General features: G+C 43.2%; 1 protein-coding gene across 2 annotated transcripts in view; it reads right to left on the reverse strand.

Moving 5' to 3' along the window:
- Positions 1–16,038, reverse strand: part of MAPRE2 (microtubule associated protein RP/EB family member 2) — a 100,379-nt gene extending 84,341 nt beyond the window's left edge. Inside the window, exon 1 of one of the 2 annotated variants that reach the window (XM_065889668.1) lies at positions 15,789–16,038. In XM_065889668.1, the coding sequence (XP_065745740.1) occupies positions 15,789–15,907 (119 nt within the window). In that variant the 5' untranslated portion in view covers positions 15,908–16,038. The remainder of the gene's footprint in view (positions 1–15,788) is intronic. The other variant, XM_065889669.1, reaches the window with a different exon arrangement.
- Between the last annotated feature and the right edge of the window lie 693 nt (positions 16,039–16,731).

A 16,731-nucleotide genomic window follows, 5' to 3' on the forward strand; every position in this document is an offset into this window, starting at 1 on the left:
TCCACTCGATCTGGACCATATGCCTTCTGTTTAACTTTCCTAGCCCTACTTGGCTCTGTTCCTTCTCACCCTGACCTTAGCTCTCTCCCATGATCCTAAGTCATTTCCAGTCCCAAGCCTCCCCCACCCCGCGTGACCTCGGGTCAACCCTTCAGGACATGGGTGCTGCTGCCACCATGGTGGGCGGTCATGCTCAGTTGCTAATGCCCCCTGCATAAAACCAGGTGCGTGAGACGTAGCAGAAGAGTATGTGATGACTGCATGAACACACCACCAATACCAGGCAAAGCCGGGTGGGGGGCAAATTTCGTTAGAAGCGCCCCCCACCTCCGGTTCTGAACTATTTTGTGCTCTTGGTGGTGCTGATTCCTCCTCAGGTACTTCTCATCCTCAGCTGTGTGACTTCCTGAAAACTTCACGTAATAAAAAACAAATGAGGGACGACAGCTTCAAGGTTGATCCTTAGGGATAGTTGGGGCTCAAGGTCTTACGCGAAGGAAGGGGTCATACCCAGCACTTGGCACCATGGGTCACATCTCATGCTTCAGGTTCAGCTCAAATGTCACCTTCTCAGCAAGCCCTCCCTGACCACACTCTAAAGTGGCCTCCTCCAGGTACTCCTCCACCACCTGTTCTTTCCTCCGTGATACTAACACAAGCTGTGATTATCCCGTTAGTTTACTGTCTGTCCACTACCTCTTGCCCTGATGAAGTTAGCTCTATGAAGGCAGGTTCTTTATAGAATACATTTTGTTACCGTGTGTCTCCTATGTCTAGAGCAGTGCCTGGCACATAGTGGGTGCGCAGTAAATAAAACCCGAATGGATGCATGTGAGGGAGAATTTCGTGGGGAGGAGAAAGTTACAGGGTTCCCGAAATCATGCCATGTAAGCCAACTGTCAATACACGTCTCTAGTGCTGTGCGAGATGGTCAGGCGAGGATAAATTAGGGTTGAGTGAACTAAAGGACTCTGGTGTCTGCTGTCTAAAAGAAAGAAGGGAGTAGAGAAACATGCCATTCTTCATGTCTCCAACACCAGGATGAAAAAAGCGCACTCACTATTTGTACACATTTCAGCTTCATGAGACCGCTGATCTGGCTTCTAACCCCAGAGCTACCACCAACCAGCTAGGCGAACTTGGGCACATGTGCCTAACCTCTCTGGATCTCCTTTCCTTCCCAGGAGTACGTAGTTAACACTCATCTTCTCATTTAGTCTTCACGGCAATGCTATGTGACAGCTACTGCATTTATGCCACGATGGAGGAGAAGGTACACAGACTCGGGGTGGGTTAGGCACTCACCCAGTCACAATTATTAAATGCAAGAGCTGGGATCTGGACCCAGGGCTGATTCCAGGAATCCTGCCCTCAACCAAGTCCCTTTCTGCTCTCGGGTTTTATGATGTCACGAGAGTAAGTGAAAAGAAGACAGACCTCCAAGTGTGAATACCACTGTGGCCTTGAATAAAAACCATTTTTCCTTTTTTAGTGCTACCAAGTCCTCACTGTACATTTTCCCTTTAACCAAGATGATCTTTTAACATAAGTTTTCCCGAAGAAGAGCCTGAAATGGAGAGATTTGGGTAACTAGTTTTACTCAGTTTAATGCTGGGAATGATTTTTGGCTCAAAAACCTGCCAGCTGTAACATATAAGCCATGCTAATATTTTAGGAATCACCACATTTTGCATTTCTAGTTACTACGTATCTTGGCCTCAAGTCTCTCAATTTTCTTTCTGTGGTAGCTTAGTCAAAATGGACAGAGACCACGTACACTATTACTGCTTATAATTTTTTTCAACTAACAAAAGGCTTCAGATTGATGTCTCGACTATGTGTTTAAAAAAATCAATTTCTTAAAAAACAAATACCAAACACAAATCTCTGGGTATCTCACTCTTAGAGACTGGTGCCTATCCAAAGGTCTGTATTTACACTGTGGCAAAATTCATTTTTAAATTTATGAGAACATTCTGAAACGGAAATGGAAACTGAAGTACCAATAAAATTAAGCCCAAAAGAAAAAGGGAAGTACAGGCCAGTGTTAAAATATGTCCCAGTGAATTTAACTCTAAAATGGATGATATACACCCACATACCCCCAGCCCTGTCCATGCCACCCACTGTTCTTAATTCTTTCCTTAAACTTCTTAAATACCACCTTTAGTTGACAAGGTACTGATTGGCTTTCTACCTCAAACCCACTCCCCAACCCCAGAGGACATCCTGTGAATTACATCCAAGATGGCTGCAAGTCAGGAGCACAGGAAATGGAAATTTCTGTCTAAGATTAGTCACGTTCAGCCAAACTGGTGTAGCAGTGAGGAAATACTATCAAAACTTAGAGCACTATTTCATCACCAGTTCCCCAGGCCATCATTCCCTAAACTTCCTTTCCCAGGTGAAATGATTCATTTAGGCCAGAGAATAAACTCCCCGCTATCTGCCTACAATTCCACCCCAGAGTCAGTGTTCATCCTTCTTTCCCCTTCCCTAGTTTCCTGCTACTCTTGTCTGGGCAACCAAACACCAATCCTATCTGCCTTGTATTGGAGTAGAAGAGTTTTGTCTGTTTGTCTGTTTTAAGCCAATAAACTCATTTACTATTTATTTATGGGAATGAAGAAAGGGCTGATAGACTTGCATCAAAATACCCAACAGCCCCTGACAAAAATCAGTTCACACACACACACACACACACACACACACTCACTCACTCACTCTTAACCTGCAGTACCTCTCCACTCTCCCATCTGCTGCCTTTTCACAGGTCAAAAGTTAAAACATTTCCAGCCATCAGTGTAAGAACACTGTGATTCTCAAAAGGAAGTGCAGATACTGAGCATGTGAGGAAAAAGTGGATAAGAACTGTGCCATGTTCAAACCGAATCAGGTACAGAAATACCAGAGGGGCAGATACACAGTCAGACCCTTGGGTTTAGTAAAGAGTTGGATGTATAGCAGTTACTTGAATTGAAGCCTCCTGTTTTGATTCTGCAGTTCTACGGTATGAGGACCCCCAGGAGCAAAGGACAAAATTTAATATACTGTTGTAGTTTAACAAACGTGGGGGATTGTGGTCCCTGCTGAATTTGGAATGTTTTGTTAAACGTGGGATAAAGACAGAAAAGTAACAGCTGATTGATGAGCACTCAGAAATTATTAAGGGAAAGGAAATTACTTATGAGAAGACTTTATGAACAACTTGACTAAATAGAGATGTTACTAGAGACAGGAAAGTCTAAAGGCATTCGGGGAGTAAATGACGTGAGTTCCAGAGTGAATATGTATGTTAAAAATTGACCAGTATTTGAGTCAATTTGAATGGATGAAATTTGGCAAAGTGCCTCCCCATCCTGCCCCCATGCCTAGTTTCTAGGTTCCTAAGATTAATTTAACTTAGAGACTTTAAAACATATTTTTAAAATGAATTTGAATTCAGCAACTGAGTATAATTGTAACTTTTTTTTTTTTTTTTTTTTTTTGCGGTACGCGGGCCTCTCACTGTTGTGGCCTCTCCAGTTGCGGAGCACAGGCTCTGGACGCGCAGGCTCAGCGGCCACGGCTCACGGGCCCAGCCGCTCCGCAGCATGTGGGATCTTCCCGGACCGGGGCACGAACCCGTGTCCCCTGCATCGGCAGGCAGACTCTCAACCACTGCGCCACCAGGGAAGCCCAACTGTAACTTGTGTGTGTGTGTGTGTGTGTGTGTGTGTGTGTGTGTGTGTGTGTGGTTCCCCAGACTTAAACCAAAGGTCTGATATTATACTGGTTGACCCAAAGTCTCAAAGACCTAGTTTACTTTACTTCAGTGTTAGTTATTGTTATACTAAGCATAATAAACACAATTAATACCATAAAAATATTAATTGACTCTATATATTTTTGTGTATATATGCTACAAAGGATTAATTCCTATTTTAAATTAGGGTTAAAAAATCTCATAATAGTTTGATGAAGCAAAGAAAACAATTTCAAGGTAGAATGCTAGTTTAAAAAAACTACTATTTTTAAAAAGTAGATGTCAAAGTGCTATTTTTTTATTTTTAAAAATATTTTTATATTAAAAAATCAGCACATTTTCTCTAGAGAAAAAGTAGAAAATAAAGATAAAATAAAATTAAAGACCTCTTTTATATGAGTGTGTGGGGTGTGTGTATTTTATACATGTACATTTATAAAAACAGTTATACATACACACACACATACACTAGATTTAATAGTGTGCCCCCTGGAATTCACGTCCACTCGAAACCTCAGAATATGATCTTATTAGGAAAGAGAGTCTTTGCAGGTGTAATTAGATAAGATGAGGTTAGGGCCCTAAATTCAATGACTGGTGACCTTATGAGAAGACCGTTTAGAGACCCAGAGAGACACAGATACACAGGGAAGGAAGTCATGTGATAAGAGAGCAGAGATTGAAGTGATGCGGCTACAAGCCAAGGGACACAGAGGGCGACCACGCAGAAGAGGAAAAGAATGAATTCCCTTCAGAGCCTTCAGAGGGAGCAGAGCTCTTCCATCACCTTCATTTCAGACTTCCAGCCTCCACAACTGTGAGAGAATACTTATCAAGGCACCTAGTTTGTGGAAATTTGTTATGGCAGCCCTAGGAAACCAATACAATACATACGTATTTTTGTACTAATCAGCTTACTTCTCTTAACATATTTTGAACATTTTCCATATCTTCTTCATGTGCAGTACTTGCACTACATTTCATTGTTCAGATATACCATAATATACCCGATTCCAGATTTTATGTTAACATATTTAACTCCTAGAACTTCTAGTTTGGTCTAGTTTCCTCTCTTTTTCAGTTATTATTTCAGGACAACAGAACCAGCAGTCACTTAAATGCAAACAATGACCAAATCATTTTTGGCTCACATAAAAAGATCTGGACGTTCGTCTATGTCCTATAATTCTTTTTTTTTTTTTTTGTGATACGCGGGCCTCTCACTGTTGTGGCCTCTCCCGTCGCGGAGCACAGTCTCCGGACGCGCAGGCTCAGCGGCCACGGCTCATGGGCCCAGCCACTCCGCGGCATGTGGGATCTTCCTGGACCGGGGCACGAACCCATGTCCCCTGCATCGGCAGGCAGACTCTCAACCACTGCGCCACCAGGGAAGCCCATGTCCTATAATTCTTTAGGTGATTTTGGAGCGAGGTTTAGTTGTTTGCTAGTTATTGTCCTTAAAGCCAAATGGACACCATCGGTTCTGGGCTCCCTTGTTAATAGGAAAGGAAGCAAGCAATCATCTTATAAAAAAAAAAAAGTCATGTTCTTGGCCATCGTAAACTAAGGGAATCACAGGATGTCCTGTCGAGTGGTATTTGGCTTCCTTTCATGGAACAACCTCAATTAAAGCAAAAAGAACACTTTCAACTCTCAACTGATCCTCGAGTGGCTATAACTTGCTCAGTCCTAAACAGAACACAGAAAATAATCATCCATGACCTAGACAGCAAGAGATTACTGCCATCATAGAAGCAGTAATTCAGCTGAAATCTGGCCTCATGGTTTTGCAATGAAATGAATAAGTGACAGATGAAAGAAGTTGCACTCAAAATCTACTAGTAGACCTATGGCATTTGTGAAGTCACAAGTGACCTTTATTTTATAGTATCTTTGGGTTTTGAAACATATGTGGTTAAGAAATTTGGTTTTCAGCTGCAAAGATTCTGGGAGCCAAGCATTCCTACCCTTTCAAAAATCACAAGGGCCCTCAGCAGATCCTTTCAGGTAAACCTAGGACCTTACTGAGCTTTTGCTTCCCAGTTTCTAAACTCTACTTGAGGCAATTTCTCCTTAGAGGTTTTGAGAAGTCAGGAGCCAAACTGGCAACAACAACAGAAATGCCAAATTAGACAGAATGAAAAGGAGTGAGCAAGATTTAAAAAAAAAAGGGCGGGGGAGGCATGTAATGCTTTGATTATCCTGGGCAAAATTTCGAAAGTATGAAAATGGCTCCTTGCTCTCTTTAAAGAAGAAAACGTTTCTACACACATTTTCCTTTTAAATTCAATAGCAGAAAGTTTCATACAGTGTTAAGGGAACACTCAATAGAAAGAAAAGAGTATCTACAGAATTACAGGGTTCTTCCCCACAGAGTTAAAAGAGCATCTCATATCTATCAAGGCCCCAAAGAAAACACAGCTCCAAAATTTAACTCTTTAATATAACTTTTTAAGTGGATTTAGTGGTTTTTCCCTGAGTTAATATAATGATCCTGTTATTATTTTGCAGTCTATTTTAATAGAATCATTTAATATATATTTACTAAGAGCTGGACCTAATTGCTAGAAAAGGCAGTGGGGATAAAGAACACGTAGAAAAAACTATTCTTTTTCTTGAGAGGTATTATATTCAGGTTAAAAACACAAGACTCAAACCCATTAAAATCTAAGTCAAGACTATATTATAATATCTAGGTTATACTTTTTATAATCCTCTTATAACAATAAACCAACTAATTTTTTTAAACAGGCAAAGCATCTGAACACACACTCCACTAAATATACACAAATGGCCAATAAACACGTAAAAGACACTGAACATCATTAATCATCAAAAAAACATAACTTAAAATCTCAACGGTATACCTGTACACATCTGTAAGGATGGCCAAATTGAAAAGACTGACAATACCAAGTGTTGACAAGGATGTGAAGCAACTGGAACTCTCCTACGCTTCTGGTAGAAACGTGAAATGGTACAACCACATTGGACAACTATTTGCAGTTTCTTAAGTTTCTTAAACACCAATGATATTACCCAAACATTCCACTCCTAGATATTTACCTCAGAGAAATGAAAACATTTGCTCCACAAAGACTTATACATGAATATTCATAGAAGTTGTATTCATAATTGCCAAGAACTGGAATCAACCCAAATGTTCACAAGCTGGTAATTGATAAAATATGGTATAGCCATACAGTGGAATACTACTCAGCCACAAAAAGTAATGATGTGCTGGTAAACCCAACATGGATGAATCTCAAAATCATTACGCCGAGTAAAAGAAGTCAGACACTAAAGAGTACAATTTGTGTGATTCCATTTATATAAAATGTAGTCTAATTTACAGTGACAGAAAGCAGAGCAGTGGTTGCCTGGGGCTGTGGACAGAAGACATATGAACTGCAAAGGGTACCAGGAATCTTTTGGGAGTGATGGCTTCAAAGGCATACATACCATCAATACTCATGGAATCATATACTTTAAATGGATACAGTTTACGGTATGTAAAATTAATGCTTAATAGAGTTGGTAAGGTGGGGGACAGCACAGTATAATTTGTTTGAATTTTTCCCAGACTGAATTTGAACTTTTAATGAACATCTGCTATGTGCCAGGTATTGTAACAAGTACCGACGGCACAAAGGTCATAGCTTATTATAAAGACAGGGTAAAAGGGTACATTGAAATTACAAGCAACAGTACTAGCTAACATTTTTAAAGGCATTTACTCTTGCACCATTCACTGCTTGGTATACTTTATATTCCGTATCTCATTTAAGTCCTCATTAGGAACAGTGAGGTTGATGCTATTATTGTTTCCATTAGCACATTAGGAAAATGAGGCTTAGAGAGGCTAAAAAATTCACCCTGGATGACACGGTTAGAAAGGGGTGGCAGAGTGTCTCATGCCAGAGCCCAAGCTTTGCCTGCTACTGCTCCCTGCTTCTCTGAGCAGCAATCTGGGACTTTCAGAGCCCCAGTTGGTCTTACTGGGGGGTAGACTAAGTTTTGAATGGGAGGTGAGGTAGCAGTGACACTCATCACACAGCCTGCAATGCATGTTCACACTGACATCTTAAAGTCGGTGATGTGACAATGCTATCTGCCTGTCAGAAATTCCAGGGAAAGACAAACCGGCTTCCCAAACACCAAACCTGCTTTTCCATTTACTGTGTGTTGCCAGCCCCTCTAAGGGGTGTTGGAAAGACTTACAGGTCCCCATGCCTTCCTGTCCTCAGCCCCCTGCCTAGGCGGCTGATGACTCTCATCTCTTTTTCCTTCTCCCTGGAGAATACGTGCTGGAGGGACAGATGTACTAGGCCCCCAGAAACAGAAAGAGACGGGAAGCCAGGGGGGAGGAGGAGGGGCTGACACATCCACCCCAAGAAGCCCTCATCCTGCGCTCCCCTCTCCACCCCACGGGCACCCACCAATCACTCCCTCTTCCGCTTCCTCCTTTTCTAGCAGAGCCCTTGGCTCACGAGCTCCGCAAGCTTTCTATTTCGTGGTTGCCGCCGGTGAGCAGCAGGTCCCTATAGCTGGGATAATGTATTCAAAGCTCTCCTATTGTTTCTTCTTAATTGGTCAGTCTCCATGGGATCCACTCAGCCTTCACCCAGACGGGCGGGGGAGGGGCTGGTGAATGCAGATGGCCTGTTTCCTGGCTGGTGTCTAGCACGACCGCGGGGGGTCCCATCAAGGCCAGATATTGCTCAATAACTTCCAGAAGGGGGCGAGTCAGACTCAGAGCTGGGGGCGGGAGGTGGGGCTTGGGGCAGAGGACAGCAGCAGAGTGGCTAAAAAATGGCCATAACCCGCAATCTCACATTTTTAAGGGCCCCTGCACAATACCTGACACTCACCAGGTGCTCAATAAACGAGGAGAGAAACACCCGAAGAGGATACTGACAAAGAATCCTCACAGAAGATTATTTTGCAGTTAGTGCAAGATTCCTGTTGCATACTAAGCAAGCTGGCCGCATCACAAAAAAAGAACGATACTGATCACGCTCCGATGGCCTCTGGGGGAAAGGAAACAAAACATGGACTATGCATTGCTATGTGTGAAACCTCAAGGGGCGGATGCTGTGCGAGCACGTTTCATCTGTGATTTGCGACGTTTTAAAGGGCGGTACTTGCGTTAGGCAAATCTTTAATATCATCCATGTGACTTCAACAAGTCCATGATATTTTGAGATGCTTCCCAACACACTTCAGCACGTACGACTCACTGTTAAAAATCAAAACTCATTTAATTTTTAAAATGCTACTAAGGTGTTAAATGAAACACCACTGATTGATTAGGTAGTGCATTTACATAGGCGTAAGGTTTTTTGTTAAACAAAGAAAGGTACCCAGGGACGGTCTGTACAGTTCCCCTGTGATTAGTCTATACTCCTTCAGTTTCTCCATGCACATCAAGGAAATATGAATATATAAATTTTCTTTACATAAAAGTTAGAATACTGTACTATTTTAAACACAGTGATGGTCAGTACCAATATAAAACTTGGGGGATCAAAAGAGATAAGCCTTTTACTTTTCCCCAAGTGACTACCTTCCCACCACGTAGGTCACTCAGCAATGCTCAAACCTGTGCCTGGGGGCTGTATAAAAACTTATACACAGAGGTCGTGGTAGGGAACACACACACTCAAACATAGCTTTTATTTACACGCGCCATTTCTGAGAGCTTCTGAAAATGACAGGAGTGGTAATCTTGCCCCGGCCGAGTATCAGCACACGAATCACAGAATTCCTTTCTTAGGGTCAGAGGTACCTCTTCACCTCAGATCTCTTCCGTCAAGCACTGCCTTCCTGCCTGCTGTCCCCAATACTAGAGGCTTTTCAAGAAGGGGCTGTGCATGATTTATCTCTGAATTCAAGTGCCTGGCATGGAGCCTGGCGTACAGAAGGAACCCTGTAAATTTGCTGCAAGAACAGATCCTTAGACTGCCGGAATTCTCGCTTAAATTTTGTTGTCGTTGTTGTTTTGCGATACGCGGGCCTCTCACTGTTGTGGCCTCTCCCATTGCGGAGCAACAGGCTCCGGACGCGCAGGCTCTGCGGCACGTGGGATCTTCCCAGACCGGGGCATGAACCCGTGTCCCCTGCATCGGCAGGCGGACTCTCAACCGCTGCGTCACCAGGGAAGCCCTGGCTTAAATTTTAATACAACAATAATTGTGTAATTATTTAAAGAGTGGAAATTTAAAAGATTTTATTATTAATAATCTGAAAACACGTTTTGGCTTTCCAAAATGACAAAATGGAAGTAGACTGGGGTGGGGGAAGAGGAGCCCATGTTAGTGGTTGCGCCTTCTCCTGATTTGCTGAGCACCAAATGCAAACCTTGCGCGGAACCAGGCGGGCTCTTGCATGAGGCGAGACTACTGTTTGTAACCAAAGTAGAACTGTGAACCCAAGAACGACGCCCTGAGATGTCAATGCCGCTGGCATTTTTGACAAATTACCTCTCAGGGCTTTGCCAGGGTAGGCTGTCTTAAGAACAAAGAATTAATGTGTTATAAAAGAAAAATAAACACTACTTCTAGGAAAGATAAAACAGTGTGCCTCATAGGAAGAGCACTGTCATGTTACGGATGATGTAACAAGCACTGGCTATAAACCTCGGGACCAATTCTGTACGCAAGATCCCAAGTTTTACAGACTTCTGCCAATGCACACTCTATAACGCGTGCTCTTCATTTTCAAGTCTCTTGCCCTACTCCTCTTCTGTTCCACGTCATAACCCAAATCTGGCTCTTCTGGCACATTTTACCTACCCGAAGCAAATGAGGTCTAGAAAAAAGACAAAGGCTGAGCTCTAGTTACATTTCCTTTACTAGATACATTACACAAAAGCATCCATCACTAAAAGCTGCCATCAACTTGACCATCCCATGCATCTATCACCACCTTCCGCTCCTTTAGAAAAAACAAGATAATGCTTTAAGTAAGTCCTGGTTCAAGTGAGTAAAATTCGAATTAGCCTGGGGAGTTTGGGAGGATCAAAATAGTGTAAACTCTATACAACAGCCATCTCTTTAGCCCGGTAACTATGAAGTGGGCATCTGTAAATACAGAAGCCACCATCTGACCTAAGTACCAAACCCGTTATGGGAAGAAGTTGCCCTGATTGGTTCTACTGAGGGAAAGATGACTTGAGCCAGGAACATCCACCTACACTAGAGCTGGAGAGTTCTCTCTACTAGAGCAAGCTAAGTATTCGCTAGGAAATCTGGGCTCTGCAGGGTGGGGCACTGGAGGATTCCATTTTCCTTTCAACTCTCACTGCAAAACGGGAGATCAATTCCAGCACGCACCTCTGTTTTTACTATGTTGTCTTCCAATTAATGTGCCTTCAATGGTTTTCTATTTTTAAGTTCCGGTCACCTGCCTGCCTTCCAATGCTCCTGCCCTACTCTCCGCTTCTGCCCAATATGTGCCTCGCCAGGCCAATGAAAATTCTGATTCTAAAGCCTGCACTCTCTTTTCACCCAAATTGTTGGTCTCCACCAATGTCTCTTAGCTTCCTACAGCACACTGGCCTTGAGGGTGTCTTTTTCTACTTTGAGTCACTGTGGGCTCAGGAAGTGCAATCCACTTTTGCTATCAGACCAAGCCAAATATTCACAACAAAGTAAACCTGTTACAAAATGAACAGCTCACACATCTGACTTTGAAATAGAACTCAAGGTCCTTGAAGGCGCATCTGGCAGAGAGCTTGGCCAGAGTAAGACTCTCAAGCGTTTGTCAAATTAATTCTCCAAGCCAAACGGAATATGTAGATTAGTCCTGATATTTCCCCCGCCACTGACCTAACGGATTATTCACTGCAGCTTCAAGAGGTCTCTGTATATATAGGAAAGATACTGCATATGGAAATCAACCTCCTAAATTCAGAGGACCATCTCAAACCACTGTTCTGCTAAGATAATGCACCGTAAAGAGATAAGACCAGTGACAACCACTGCTGAACAGGGGTGAGCCTCTCACCAAGGGCACCGGGAAGACCATCCCCTTAGCAGACGCCCTGACAAAGGACCCTGAAAAGAAGTCCAAAAATTGGGCACGTAATAATCAAAGCATCAAGTAACCCTTTAAAAATACTAAGAAAAATGTAAAGGACAAAAACCACTTTTTCAAAAACCTCCTATGACAGTAGTAAACCCAGATGATACTAATACATACAAAATGGAGATGTATGAAGGAGACTTCTGCTGTCTGCAGCTGCTATTCAGGGGAATGTGATCTGAAATCTACATTCTGGTTAAGTGAGGCGTGTTGCAATAGCTTCTATTAAACAGAACACGCTTTCACAACTATCTTTTGTGCACATGCGTGTGCACACACACACACATTTCTTTTTGTTTTCCTTACCACGAGTTCATTTTTCAAAACTGGCAAAGTTGGACGTCAGAGCCAATGTTTTAGGCTTAAGTTTTCGTTGTGCTTTTCTTTACAGTCCATTGCCTGGGGCCAAGTAATTTATTATTTTTTTTTAAGTATTCAGAAACACATGCTACTGTAGTTGCGTGTTCTAACACCCATGTGGAACCAGTCCTCTGGACTTATACATTCATTCTTAAAAGCCTGGAGTATGCAAACAAAGATGCAGTGGGCAGAGGGCCAGTTAATAAATTTCATTTCCTACCAGCATCTGTATGAAACAGAGCTATAGTCGCCCCTCCCAGCAGAGCAAGAGCTCGACTTGTTCGCTCTGTGAATTAAGCAGTCACCTCAGATGGCCCACACCACATTTATTTTTTAGGCAGCTCTTAAAATATATGGATTTCTATCGCTCATAAATGCAATGAGGAAGCTGGGGCTGAGAAGGCGATCACACAGGAGTAGACATGAGCCATGGAAACACGTCCAGTCAGCTCTGCTGAGCCATTTTTGCACTTGCTCTTTTCAATTGAAATTGCTAATGGAAGGGTAATTTTCTAAAGGAAACTTGCTCTGCTAATCGAAGTACACTCTGTTTCAATAATGATTTACCACCCCCTCTAGTCCAGTCTGTAAAAATGGGTTCTGTTTATACCAAGAGATACCTGGATCAAGATATCTGGGTTGTGAACCATATTTGATCCTTATCTATAAACAATCTCGTGCAAATATTATGACAATAATGTCTCCTCCTGGGAAGAGTGACCACTTGCCCCCAGATGGAGCCGGAAAGAACAGTCTTGTTCTCTGGGTGTCTGCTTCTCCTCTCACCTGTGCTCCCAGCCAGGTGAGGGGTGTTCTTGTCCTGCAGTACCTGGAAGAGTCCCCTTTCAGTAATATCTGCACTCTTCTTATATTTACATACCTCTTAAGATGGTGTTTGTTTTAAATATTTGAAGTTAACTTCACAAAAACTTTTATAAGAATGTGATGAGAGAGTCTATATGTAATAAGAAAAGGTAGAAAATAAAGCCAAAGATTGAAGGACCTGCTGTGGCCCTACCTAGAAGTCAGTAAAGGAACCACAAAGAGAATTCCCTGTGATATTCCCAGGGCTCTCGGCTGACTCAGGCCCCTCCATGGCACTCCAACAGAACTCTCAAGCTCACCTCATCATTGGGGGCCAAAATGAACCTATAGCCGAAGTAAAACTTAGGTGGTTAAATCTCTCCTCTGGCTTTCAAATGGCCTTCCAAGTTTCCTCAGCAATTAAATGGCAATATTACTCCAGCCTCAGGACGCCAAAATAATTATGGAACACTTCCTGGATAGAAAAACGTGTCACATTTTTCCTTCCCCTCCACCCCTCCAAAAAAATAAGTGGTAGTTATACTACGTTGGTCATCCACTTTGAAAGAAAAACAGACCAAGGAAAATATCAAGTGTGTCTGTCTCCATGTGCACTCTTTACATAACACAATACAAATGTAATTTTGGAGTCTTCTTTCTTCATTTAACCTATGACATCTCTCACTATAGCATCCAATACTCCTATTATATTAAATACAAAGGAGATGATGCTCTCAGTGACTTAAGATTGCGCTCAGTCAGATCTTTATTCAAATTCAGTTTTGTTTTTCACATAATTTCAGGTACCGTACAGGGACTCAGACAGCAAACTGGAAATAGTTCAGGAAATGGAAATAATAACTTGGACTGAATTTAAAAGGTGAATAAATTTTTATTTTAAAGCAATAATTCATCAACAATAGGTAGCATTTAACCTTTCTACCAAATGATTTTTCCACTGCCATTGCAAGTTCGCTCATATGACTAATAAAACCCAACCAGGCGACTGCCTTCGTTTGGCCCATGTGGTAAAATTCGAACTCTTGTCTTAAAAACAACTGCTACCTAAGTGCCAGAGGTGAAATCACTGAAGAAATATGGGCTTCAAATTTATCACCTATAAGAGCAGTTTAAATAAGTGTGGTTTAAAAGCAACTCAGAGTTTTTGTTTTTGTTTTTAAATTCTACTTTAAGCTTTGGAATGTCCAGAGAAAGGTGGAGAGAAGTAAAGGAGAGAAGGGACCCAAAGTTCCAGTCTCATGGGTCTCCAAAAGGAGAGTCCCAGAGGTTGTGGACCAATTTTGGTTTATATTAAGCAAATTTATATTAACCAATTTTGGTTTATATTAAGTGCTTGGTTTAACCAGCACTTGGAATCTCTAAGGATGCCATGTCAACATATTACTTGGAACCATAGGCATGAGATTTTGGTGACCTCATGGGCACAGCCAAAATTAACTCCCACTATTTATGTAACTGCCAGAGATGACAGGGCAAAGATTGCTTATAATTTTTTTTTTTTTCAGTCAGCTCATAGCATTTCTTTGGTCAAAGAGAGAGGATGTAGGGGTACTTTTGGCTCTATTTTTAAAATATGCAATATTTATACACACACAGACTAGTCTGCCCATAATACCATTTGAATGTTTAGATGAAGGCATTAAAAAAAAATAGTTATTTCCTGTTGCTCGCTGAGAGGATGCATTTCAGAGGTATGTGTGCTCTGCCTCAAAGCAAAAGCATTGTTAGCGGTTATCAAGGTAACATTTAAAAATAACTACCCCAGTACAAAAGAACTTCAGAGGAAATGTGAGCGAAGCTATCAGTCTCCCTTAAAGTCTGGCCTTGAGCTGCATTAGACTCGAGCTGCATTCTCCATTACATTGTTATCCTTATCAAACAATGCAAACAATTTTAATGAGCTTATCTACTAGAACATATTGCCAGATATGCTAATGTAAAAATGATGCCAACCGTACAGGCTGCCTCATTAATCAAAAGGCTCACAACACAATGACCAAGATCAGTCCCATCCTCAAATCAGACCTCAGCAAAATACCAGGAATTACCTTCCTACTGTAAATAAGAAGGGCGGGCTCCCCCACCCATGCGGAGGCCATAAACTCCTAAGAAAATGCATAACGGCACCCAGTTCTTTTCAGGTCCACTGCAGTCCAGTCTCTTTCTAATAAACCTTGGGTTCTACGGAGAAAATTTTGGTGAATGTCTGACACCGTGACCTCTGCTGTCAATCCTTGCACCAATCAGCGAGCAGAATTCTTACAAAGCTCCATCAATCTGGCGGTTCAACATCACAGACTGCAGCTTAATCTAGAGGATTCCATCTTTCCTGCACACACGCACACCAGGGCAAGCGCAAACCTTTTCCTCACCATCCTCCTGGTTCCCTGTCTTCAGGCACAGCCTACCTCATGGTTCCTTTAAAATCTAAAAAGGAAGGAGGAAAGGAAGTGCTCCAGCCTGTCTCCCTTTGGAGAGGGGGAGAAAATTGCTTGCATTTTGAAACCAATGTGGAAGGAAAGAGATGGAGGGAGACCCCTTGCAGGCAGCAAACCTATTCACAAAATGCTTTCCATCTGCTATCGGGAAGCCTCCGTGCACACCCAACATGACACATGGAAACAGACAGCAAATAATCACAACCGCCTTTACAAACGCCCGTCTGCAGCCGGGTCCGGGGGCAGCGTCTGCTCCATTATATAACGGGCGGACTTCCGCGCGCCCGCCCTCCGCGGTCCCCCGCCCGGCGCCTCTCCCGTGCCAGCCCCATTACCTGTAGGAACGCTCCCCGCGCACTGTGTGCTTCCGGAAAGGAATGATGGTCCCGTTATCCTGGATGATGTCGTTGTTGTTCTCGCCATTTGGGGACAGGGTTTGGGTCGGCCCGGGCATTGGCGCACTCCCGAGGATGGAAACAAACCGCTGTGGGCTGGCTGGTGAGGAAGGTGGCTGCGTCTCGCCTTCCCGCTCGCCTGCTCCTCGCGCAGACCGCGCCTGCCGCCTGCTCGCTGCTCGCAGCTCCCTTCTCCTCTTCGGATCCCGCCCCGCCCTCTCGAGGCCCGCCCTCCCGGCTGCTGACGTCAAAGCGCCGGCAGCAGCACCCTGGTCACGTGGCCCGGCCCATCCCCATAGCAACCCGCTAACTCATCACCTCGTCTTGATTAGCGCTGGGCCCCGGCGTGACCACGCCAGCGGCTCCAAGCAGGCACCCGGGCAGGCCTACATCTGGCATGTAAAACCCCAGGCCACCCCCGGCCCCCCTCGCAGACTCGCCTGGGTCTGAAAACCAGCTCTTCCTCTAACCATTTCCTTTCCAACCCGAGCTCGCACTGCAGCTGTGTACACAAAAGAACGATTCAAGCAGAGGGGTGTGGGAGACCCTTTAACTCCTTCAATACCAAGTTCTTGTGTCATGAAAATTAAACTCCGTCTGGTTTCAGAAAAATATAAGACGACCTGGTAGCCTCCTTCTAGAAAGTATATCAGACTAAGGGGTTAAAACTTCCAGGTTCCTCCCCCATTCTCCAAACGGCAGCAGCCGCCTCCCCAAAAGTAGCCCCAAACCTGAAAAGCGAAGAGGAAGCTGCATTTCCTTCTAATCAATATACCTTTACGTTAATAATGAGAAGATCAAAGATTGCAAAGTAAGAGATTTTCTGCACAAAAGAATCCCCAGAGTTAAAAAAAAAAAAAAGATAACCACCATTTTAGAACAT

Source organism: Phocoena phocoena, chromosome 13 (genome assembly GCF_963924675.1).
Source record: "Phocoena phocoena chromosome 13, mPhoPho1.1, whole genome shotgun sequence".
Taxonomy (NCBI): Eukaryota; Metazoa; Chordata; class Mammalia; order Artiodactyla; family Phocoenidae; genus Phocoena; species Phocoena phocoena.